Source organism: Haliotis rufescens, unplaced genomic scaffold, assembly GCF_023055435.1.
Source record: "Haliotis rufescens isolate VD_foot unplaced genomic scaffold, xgHalRufe1.0.p SCAF_5, whole genome shotgun sequence".
In the NCBI taxonomy this organism is placed as follows: domain Eukaryota; kingdom Metazoa; phylum Mollusca; class Gastropoda; order Lepetellida; family Haliotidae; genus Haliotis; species Haliotis rufescens.
In genome coordinates this window covers 57,507,258-57,518,752 of record NW_025964223.1, presented here as the reverse complement: position 1 = coordinate 57,518,752, position 11,495 = coordinate 57,507,258, and the positions used below count along the sequence as shown (strand labels likewise).

Here is an 11,495-nt window from a genome sequence, read left to right as displayed (position 1 = left end):
AGCAAAAGCTACGAAGCTAAAGATAACGCATCCGGGAATAACATTTGGCGTAGTCGAACGGGGCTGTGGATCGAGACTGCTTAGCAGAGGGCTCCGAGAAAATAGTACTCTTTCAGCATTTAACATGTCCTAGACTTAATATAGAACTTCCTACCATGGTTGGGGGCAGGGGTGGCCAAGTCTCCTGGGACACCGGATGTACAGATTTGGTCACGCCAGAAACCTATCATCGGGGGTTCGAATCCCGGTTCATCCTGATTACGTTTCTATGTTTGTGAGCACAATACACGTCTCGCGTGGTAAACGTCTGAAATCTGCATCACTTGGAGCTTTCCTCGCACATTGAGCTGACACCTCGTAATATAACTGGAATACTGTTATAATTTAGTATAAAGCACTATGACTATATTCACATAAATACTGTCTTACACTTAAGTGTTATCCATCTCCAAACATGTTTAATGGATATGATCTTCTAAATGTTATAGAGCAATGATAGTTTAATTACATACAGCAAGCATAATCGGAATATTCATATGCATTTACGAAACAGGTTAATGTATAGATCATAGCAACATGTCCTCATTACGGTTTTCTGCGTTGGCGCTAAAAATAACTTCAGTTGGAAAGCCCTACTGTCAGTCACTTGTAAACATAGCGTTGTCATATACAACACGCATATCGACGTCTAGTTGCCTGGTATATGTGGGACACGACATCAACACAAATCTTTCTAAATCTGTTTAAACATGACACATTAAACAATGCGTTTTCGGGCAATGTCTCTTGACAAGAACTTATAAAGTTTACAATGGCTACAATAGTTGTATATGCTCTTGAGAAGGTAGAAACAGTTGTCTTTAAAAAAAGTACCAATAAGAAACTGTCACATATGTTATTATCACCTTAATACTTAAACGAACGCACATATCAGGTGCGTGTGTGTGTTGGGGGGGGGGGGGGGGGGGGGCGTGGCAATAACTATGAGCATGGAGGGGGGGGGGGGCGGTGGCAATAACTATGAGCATGGATATACATTGTTATCACCTAAAACAACATGGTTTGTGGGAATATGATATGAAAGATGTATTATCAACACAGGGAATTATCAAGCTCTCCCGTTAATCGGTACTTAAACAGACAATGGGTTATATTCCCCGTTTCTGAAAAAAACTCAATTGCAGGTAAAATATTGTCTATAATTTTGTCTGTTTCGTTCTGGTATTGCGAAATCCGTTGATAATATTGAAACAAATTATATACAATGATCTATAATTTGTAGTTATGTTAAATATCAATGATCAACTATGCACTATGCACGCTTGTGAGGCGTATGTTGACTCGTTTTTTGAAACTTAACTCATTTAGACCTGTCAAAAGTGATTAATATCATGAGCATCGATCCATGCAATTACGATCGATGACATGCATCAACCAAATCAGCGAGCCTGACCATCCGATCCCGTTAGTCGCCTCTTACGACAAACATAGTCGTCATTTACGGCAAGCATGGGTTGCTGAAGATCTATTCTACCCCGGATCTTCACGGGTCTCTTGCTGTAAGTATAAACCGCCATCAAATCGATAGTTTCATTTCCAGAGAAGTATTTGTACAGGGTTCGATATATAATAGAGATATAATAACATAATACAGGGAAAACGTGTGCGACAGAGAATATACAAAAATATCATTTCAATAAAAACGATTGATTGATTTATCCCTCGCTAATAATAGTGAACAGATCTTTCAAAATCTCTCCGTGAATAATGAGTAAATACGGACAATTTTCGCTAGAACTTTCCCGACCAGCTGTAGCAGTTATGAGTTATGTGTTTATGAGGATACCATAAGGAGAGTTGCCAGATAATGTTAACATCGTTTGATCTAACAGTTAAACATCTGCTGTAATCTTCTCTGACGGACATTCCTGTAATGACAAGAAGCTTTGTCTTTTCACTCTTTCATAAACAATACTTGTCCATGTTGATTCCATAGGCATAACAGAGTATACAACGTACTGATGCAACTCATCACACAACACATATTACAAGTCTCTACATATTAAAAGCAGGTGATTAAAACATCGTTTATCCAAGATTGTGTCAAATCTATATTGTCCAAGTCGGAAAAATGTTTACATTGTCAGTGTTACCTGGATGCACGGATGGCCCAGTTGTCTAAGGCGTCGCGATTCGCTGTGCGGAGTTGCGTCCCTTGGGCATGCCAGAAACCTATGATTGTTGGTTCGAATCTCGGTTCGCCCCGATTATGTTTCTAGGTTTGTCAGCACCATACCCGTGCCCGTGTCTGACACCTGCATCACTTCGGGCTTTCCCCCACATTTAGCTGACACGCCGCGATATAACTGGAATACTGTTAAAAGCGGCGTTAAACCCAACTCACACACTCAGTGTTACCTTGTCCAAGTGACTCATCTCTACCTATGAGTGGACACGGTATGTCTTGATGTCTGATGGGCCATAAGATACTTCGCAGAGTGACCTCCCTTAGACCATTCAGATCTGATGATCATGTGTGTGGGTTACCGGATTATGTCCTTGATGTGTTTGCCTAATTCCTGTGCTATTGTGTTTCGTCGAAATTGTAATTATCATTTAAGTAGCACTTTGCATGTTCAACAGTATTGGCAACCAGTGTATGTTTAATGGGAAATAAATCCGAGTAACGGCGTTTATTTAATTTGACTTTCAACAACACGTGAATTTTGATGCCCCGAAACGTACAAATATTATGAAAGACAATTACTTGTGAACAAATCTGTTGTTTTTCAAAAGAAGTCGAATTTAGTGGGACTTTTTTAGAACCCATCATGTATCGATTGAACAGTATCTTACTGTGGTTTATTATGTAGAAAACTATATTCGGTCACAGATAACTTGCAGAATTGAGGCGAATGTAAATACAGAGAAGAGGGAAGGCTGGTTAGAAAGTTTGCTTTGATTTTTTAAAGAGACTATACCTATATATATGGATAGATATGTGGCAAGCCTAGACGTCTCGGCCCCGTGATGACAGGTATTACGACACAATACATAGATACCTACACAGGCATTGGAGAACTACACGAAGTAGTAGAACCACAACAATGAGCACAAGGCTGTTGGTTCTCATGCCACTTCTCGAAGCTCCACGCGCTAAGGTGACAGCCGTCATTCGTTTAGAGACTACCACGTATTCTCCACTGTAAATGAGAACGCTTAGCTATGGATTCTATATATAGATCAGCGGACATTGCAATGACGCGTCTGTGTATGATAAGTCACAGGACCATGTAACTAATAACATCAATAATAAACAAATTCGCAAGAAACTCGTAGACGAGGCCGAAGTCTCCACATAGTAAAGACTGGATCATATCATTTATCCAAGATTGTGTCAAATCTGTATTGTCCATGTCGTCGGGGAAATATTTACATTGTTAGTGTTACCTTGTGAAAGTGACTCATCTTTCCCTAAGTGTGGCACGTCTGTAAGTTTATTTCTTATCATTATAAGTTACATGGTCCTGTGTATTCAGTGCACTCCCTGCAGGTGTTCGCTTAGATTTCAGCTCATTCTAACATTTGCTTATCTATGTACACGTTTCGTTTTGTTAAATTCTTTCTGGGTACATTTATAAATAGTGATATAAGCTGGTAAGAACACTTGCTTATAACCTAGCAAACTACCGGGTGAGACTGAACGCTTGTTGCGAACGTTTTGATTTATTTGACTCAGAGACGTAGCATGTCGTAATGTATGGGGTCGTGTTGTGAAGTGATCAAGTAACACAAACTGTGTATAAATGGTATGTGCTGCCTTGGTGTTATTGTTATCATGCTGCATGACTGAACACATCTACCTAGGTTAGACATGCGCAGATATAAAGATAAACGGAATAGGGGAACCACCTACTGGGTATTTCAAGCTATAGCGGACAAAGAAAAAGGAAGACAGATCGAATAGGTATTTCATGCAATGGCGGACGACGAAACTGGACGTAGCGAGACGAGCTCTCGTACAATGTCAAAACTACAAGATTCCGGGGAAGACTCGGGGTAAGAAAGATTTATATAGCTGTTTTCACACTAAGTCGCATTTCTTACCTGTGTGATTTTAACATCTGTAATCTGTCAAAAGGACTTTAGAGTGGTGGCAGTACCCGTTCATTTATCTATAGCTAATTAGGTAAACTACTAATACCCAACATTAACAGGCATACATAATCCGTTTTCCTCACAGGCCACTTTAAAAAGTTGTCGGCTAGACAAACCAGGATCACGTTTCAAACATGACTACCACACCCCTACATTTTCTTACATTATCGATGAGCAGTGCTGTTTCCAGTGTTAAATTCATTTTAAATGAACTTTATTGTATGGTTGGACTTTAAGTAAAGGTAACGGCATTCCATTGAAGACGATGACTCCATAATTCAATAGTACAAATAGTACTGTTTTACACCCATTTTACACTGAGTGCTTGATCCATGATGTTCCACCTGGAGGCGTTCTCCTTAGCTGGACTGAGATATTGTGTTCACGTTTTGGGAGAGAGGCATATTTTGGAAGAACGCCAGCAGAATGCGGGGTGCACATTCTATGTTATTAATGTATAATGACATTAAAAGCTTACTGTGGGTGACATTTGACCAGACGTGTTTTAGAAATCGTTCAAATGAATGAATGAATGAATGAATGAATGAATGAATGAATGAATGAAATAGTGAGTGAGTGAGTAAGTTGGGTTTACGCCGCTTTTAACAGTATTCCAGCTATATCGCTTCATCGGTGTTTTGCAATTTTAAAAAACCGTGAAGTCTTCGACTACATGTACTTCCTCTCTGCGTTGCGGGTACAGCCGACCGTATGAGGGCACTACCGAAGCTGTCGTCAAGCCAACAGTATCCAGGTTCAGGCTGAGCCAGACGTTTGTAGCGACCAGAACTGGGATAAACATTATAGAGAATTATATCTGTGGCATGCAACTATGTGTTTAATTGACAAACATTTAATAAGAGCAAAATCATCTGCACTTCTTGTGTTTTGTATTTTACACCGTTCTGCAAAGTGCGCCGATGGCAATGCTACTGACTCGATATCCACCATTTGCAGCTAAATATAGCAGCGTATAAAAGTGGTAATGCGGAACTAAAGCGGAATACAATTTCATCTTTTTATGCAGATAGCTAATGAAAAAATGAAATTCCTATAAAAATGGTCGTGTTGCTTATTATTATCTGTAATTATTGCCTCATTGCCATGTTTGATTTCTTACCATTATATCACTCCCAAATGTATTATTTGATTGTCTATCATATCATAACCTTCGTGAGGGGGTGACATGTTTAAGAACAGAGTAAATTTTCTGTTAAATAGCTATCTTGGCCACTTCTGTACACAGTGTTTTTCTACAAAATGGCAAAAGCCAAATGAAAATAAAATTATTTTCTAACTTATGTATTTTAAAGATGTTATGCCACTCATTGGTGGGGATACAAGTGTAATAATTCAAGTTCACAATATATATGTGGGAGGGTATGTACATTAATATAATAATATTAATTATTTTTAATATAACTAAGTGTGTCATTAAACATCAAACAATACTCAACATGTCAGTTAAAAGGGGTACAATTACATTTGTACTATTCAAGGGATTTCTAAGCCCCAATATCTCACAGCCCTCTGGCAACTGATGCGTGTATTTTTGTTTGTATTCTCAAGTCCCAAAGTCATTTTTTGTAAATACTACTATCACTATAATGTTAGATTTTAGTGGTAACAATTATTCAAAATCACTCCATTTGATTATTGTGTACATGATGAGTGAGTGAGTGAGTGAGTTATGATTTTACATCGCATCGGCAATATTGCAGCCATATCGCGATGAGAACAAGTTTATTATTATAAAAATACCTGTCGACAAAGGACAGTAAAACAGAAAGGTAATTATCACAGTGTAGACATAAAACTTACCTGAGCAATATTAAAACAAAGAAGTTTTCAGTGTATTAGTTATTAGAAAGTAAAACCAGGCTATAGACCACTGGTAACCAAAGCTAGGCCACCTAACTGGGGATCATGGGGACTTTTGCTTCCTGCATGATTCCCAGCAGGATTTATGTCATCACTTTGGTCACGAGTGGTTGTATGAAATATTAACCAATATTAAAAAATCAAAACACAATCAAGGAATTAAAACACTAGTTGATATTAATTACTTCAATATAGATGGAATTATGTGCCACAGTCAGGGGGAAAATAATTTTACACTACTTTAACCCCCTGAGTGGCACCGCCTTCAAACATTTCAGTTGACAAGAATATCCAACTATTCTAAAACAATTCAAAATTTATCAAATAATAGTATTTCTTTTAAAAATCCGAGTATTAAATGAGAACTGGTATTATAAAAAAGATCCTTTAAAGACGTTGAATGATAATAGTTGTCCCTTATGAGAGAAAAATCAACACAGTCAAGCAAAACATGCTTGACTGTGATTCTCTCATCACAAGGGACACAAAATGGAGGATCCTCACCTTTTAAAAGATACTCGTGTTTACATCGACTGTGTCTAATACGACATCGTTGCAAAACAACTTCGTCATGTCTCGAATGGCAACCCAAGTAGGTATACCCTATTGTTGGTTTTATAGCATAAAGTTTGTTTATACCTACTTGGGTGTTCCACTTCTTTTGCATTAGATCTTTGATGTAGCATCTAATTATTGGCTTGTAATCACTGTAAGGTAAAAGAAGTGGTGTGACTGATTTGTTGAGTGCTGCCTTTGCAGCAGTATCAGCCATAGTGTTACCAGCAATTCCAACATGACTGGGCAGCCAGCAAAATACGATGTCATATTGGGCAGTGGCGAGGGTATTATTCAATTCTAAAATATTAAGAATCAGCGGATGATCTGAAGAACAATTATGTATTGCCTGAAGGCATGACAAGGAATCAGAAAAGATGATGAACTGTTGAGATGATTGGTTTTGAATGTAATCCAATGCTATAAATATAGCATTGGCCTCAGCTGTAAAAATAGAACTATTACCTGGAATTCTTGAAGACACCCTTTTAGATCCAATGAAAGTGGCACTTGAAACTTTGCCACCATCCTTGGAGCCATCGGTAAAAATAGAGCGATAGGTATCATATTGTGACCGCAATTGGGCATACTCTTGTTGATAGACCAACTGGTTTGTGTCAGCTTTTTTTAGGGCAGTTAGTGTTAGGTCTACCTCCGGTTTGACTAGTTGCCAAGCAGGTGTAGACAGTAACCGGTATGGTGATATAGTAGAAAGATCAATATTAGCTGCGATAATATGTGGCTTAATTCTGAACCCTAGAGGAGGAACAAGTTTTGGTTTTGATTGAAATAGATGTTCATATATAGGATTAAACACACAATCGTATGCTGGATTCGACGGATTTGAGTATAATTTAGTCACATATTGCAATGAAAGTTTAATGCGACGTTGTTTGAGAGATGGCTCATCCGCCTCTACATATAAGCTGTCAACTGGTGATGTTCTAAAGGCACCAAGACAAAGCCTCAGGCCTTGATGATGTACTGAATCTAATAATTTTAAGTTGCTGTAACAGGCTCCTCCATAAATGATGGCGCCATAATCGAGTTTGGAACGGATGAGAGAACGATATAAATGAAGGAGAGTTGTCTGATCCCCTCCCCATTTTGAATGAGAAACGACTTTCAACAAGTCAATTGCCTTCAGACATTTAGTCTTCAGATATTTCATATGTGGTAAAAATGTAAGATGATTATCAAAAATAATAACCAAGAACTTGGCTTCCTTAACAACTTTAATAGGAAAACCAGCCTTATGCGGTTTATATTTGCGGCAAAAATGGATACAGTTTGTTTTGACTTTAGAGAACTTAAACCCATTCTCTAGTGACCATTTCTGAATTTTATTGAGGCATAATTGTAGCTGTCTCTCAATAGTGTGCATATTTTTACCACGACAAGATATATTAAAATCATCTACAAAAAGTGAACCAACTACTGCATCACTTAAAACCTTTGAAAGACTATTGATTTTAATACTAAATAGAGTAACTGACAAAATACTTCCTTGGGGGACACCCTGCTCCTGATTATAATGGTCAGACAGGGTTGAACCCACTCGGACTTGAAATTGCCTGCCGGCTAAAAACTGTTTTATAAAATGTGGTAAGCGGCCTCTCAGACCAAACTCGTGTAAATCTTTTAAAATGCCATGCTTCCAGGTAGTGTCGTAAGCTTTTTCAAGATCGAAAAATATTGACACTGCATGTTGTTTGTTGACAATAGCATTTTTCACAAAAGATTCCAATCGTACTAAATGATCAATAGTACTTCGATTTTTTCGAAAACCACATTGGATATTCGTTAGTAGACTATTGGTTTCTAAGAACCAAACTAATCTATTGTTTACCATTCGCTCCATGGTTTTACAGACACAACTGGTTAAAGAGATTGGACGGTAATTTGAGGGATCTGTATGATCCCGACCAGGCTTTGGGATAGGGACTACAATGACATTATGCCACGAAGGGGGAAAATTCCCCGACGTCCATATTTGGTCAAATATATCTAAAAGTGTTTCTAGACATGATTTAGGCAAATGTTTCAGGAGCTGATAATGAATATTGTCAGCACCAGCCGCTGTATCATGAGCTTGCACAAGGGCAGTATGTAGCTCATGTAAGGAAAACACTTCATTATAGTCTTCCCCGTTATCAGAATGAAAATTAACATTTTTCTTTTCCTGTTGTTTCTGATGTTTTACAAATTCAGGGACATAATTAGCCGATGACGAATGTTTTGCCAATGTTTCACCAAGTTTATTGGCAATGTCTGATTTATCAGTTAATAACTGATCACCTTCCTTAAGATGGTGAACAGTAGACTTTGATCCTTTGCCTTTAATTCTTTGTATCATGTTCCATACTTTGGATATAGGAGTACGGGAATTTATTTTGGAGACGTAGTTCCTCCAAGATTGATGCTTATTTTGTTTATAAGCCCGCCTGGCTTTTGCATTTGTAATTTTTACTTGATCTTAATTATGAACTGTGGGATGTTGGCGGAAGTACTTTTCCGCTTTCTTCCTACACTTCCGTGCCTGTTTACATTCGTAGGTAAACCAAGGTTTGCGAATATGAGGATTTGCAGAGGACAGCTATGTCATTGAGCTGATCTGAAAACAATTGAATCGGATCTTCAACATTTTGAAAATGATGAGGGATTAATTTTGCAGTACACAATGATTCATACAATGACCAATTGGCCTTTGTAAAATTCCACCTGGATGTGGAGGTTTCAGGATTCGGGTTCACAGATTTAAGAATGGTGGGAAAGTGATCGCTTCCGCAGAGGTCATTATGGACCGACCATTCAAACTCGTTAAATAGATTTGAATCTGTGAGAGACAGATCAAGTGCTGAGTATGTTCCAGTGGCAGGATGTAAATAGGTGTTCGAATCATCATTACAGATACACAAATTATTATCAGAAATGAATTCCTCAAGTATTTTCCCTTTATTGTTTGTGGTAACACTTCCCCACAGGGGGTTGTGTCCATTCAGATCACCCACGATGATACATGGCTTGGGGAGCTGATCATATAGATTTTGAAGATCAGATTGTCGAAGCAAAGGATGGAGAAATATACAAGGAGCACAGAGTAAAGACAATGTTCAAAGTTAAACGAACAGCAACAGCTTGAAGATTTGAATTGAGAGCAACAGGGCTGTGAATCACGCCCTGTCTAACCAAGATAGACGACCCCCCAGTTGCTTTGTCACCTGGGGGGGGGGGGGGGGGACAGTTATACTGTCTGATATCAAATTTATCTGTACTTTTAAGGTATGTCTCCTGAAGACATAAAGCAGACGGTTTATAATCCTGTATCAATAGTTGAATGTCATTAAAATTATTTCTAAGTCCTCTGCAATTCCATTGTATCATATTGGACAATTGAGTCATGGAGGCTCAATTGGGGATCTCACACGCGAACGTGAGGACGAATTACTCCGACTGTCCTGTACAGACAGAGTTACCTCCATGTCAAGAGGCTCAAAGAAGTTGTGAAGAGATAGTTCCCGAGATGTTTGTTTTCTATTTAATTTCTTTTTAATCTTTTTGTCAAGTGAGCTGTCAAGTGGTTCAGTGTTTTTGTTCTTTTCTGGGACAACTGGGACAACTGTGTCAGTCTGACTAGCAGTCTGAGTATCAGAGTTGAAGTCTGGGTTGCGGAACTGGTCTGATTATCAGAAGTTGGTGGACTGATTCAAGCGGTATTAAGGGGCCGATCAAAATGGACCCATGACAGATCCGTTTGGCATGAGATTGATGCAGTGGCAGTAGATATAGTTGCAGAACGTGTAACTGCGGCAGAGTAAGTAAGATGTGATGGAGTAGTGGATTGTTTAGTGAACAGCTTTCTTGCTTCCGCAAAAGAAATGTTATTTTCATATTACTGATTTTTGATTCAAGTTGCCAAACAGGACACGACTTGGAAGAAGACAAATGTTGGCCACCACAGTTAGCACAAACAATGTCCTCCTCACAGTCTCTACCCTCATGGCTGCCAGCACAACGATGACATTTGACAGGTTTAGCACATGATATAGAACCATGGCCAAAGGTTTGACATTTAAAACATCGGAGTGGATTTGGGATATACATATCCACTCCGATATTAACATAACCAGCTTTGATTGATTGCGGTAAGAAAGAACGCGCAAAAGTGAACAGGTAAGTATGAGTATTCGTGACAACTCCATCGTTGATTCTGGTGAAACGTTTTACAAACGTAACACCTTGATCATCCAGTTCAGAGACAATTTCTTGTTCCGACATATCTGACAGGCATCGAGCTCTGTCCCGAACAATTCCCCGACACGAGTTCAGTGTTCTGTGCACGGACACAGCAACATCAACATTGGCAAACTGAGTAATTGATAAAAGATTCAGAGATTGCTGTCTCCGTGCACACTCCACAAGTAGGGAGCCAGACCGAAGACGGGTAACATTTTTAACTACACCACAAATTCCGGAAACAGCTTTTGAAATAGCAAAAGGGTTTAGTTTTAACGGTTGATGATCAGCAGCCTCTGTCACAAGGAAGCGAGCCCAAGAATCATTGTTTTGAGACACATTGTCAGTTGAACTATCATCTTCAAGTCTTCTCTTTTTTTCATGACGAGTTGAACCAGGTAGTTGTTGCGCCATAATGAAAGGAATTTATTCAGCACCCCTGTTCCCCACCCTCCATCGAGTGTCAAAAAAGACGATGCTGAAGAGGAAGCCAGTCTACAACACCAGGGTTACAGGGATGGTATACTCCAGTAAATACAACACGAAAAGCTACATTTGTCTACCAAAAGAAATGCCCAGCTGGTTCGGCCCGTGACAGAACATTGGAGACATAGAATTCGGAGGTTGACATCACCAGATTGGCCCATGAGCCACCGCCTTCCGGC

General features: G+C 39.0%; 1 protein-coding gene across 8 annotated transcripts in view; it reads left to right on the top strand.

Moving 5' to 3' along the window:
* The first annotated feature begins 3,580 nt into the window (after window positions 1-3,580).
* Window positions 3,581-11,495, top strand: part of LOC124116421 — a 78,657-nt gene continuing 70,742 nt past the window's right edge. For 3 of the 8 annotated variants that reach the window (XM_048383668.1, XM_048383667.1, XM_048383664.1), the window contains exon 1: window positions 3,581-4,059. In XM_048383668.1, the coding sequence (XP_048239625.1) occupies window positions 3,980-4,059 (80 nt within the window). In that variant the 5' untranslated portion in view covers window positions 3,581-3,979. The remainder of the gene's footprint in view (window positions 4,060-11,495) is intronic. The other 5 variants (XM_048383665.1, XM_048383666.1, XM_048383669.1 and 2 more) reach the window with 5 other exon arrangements.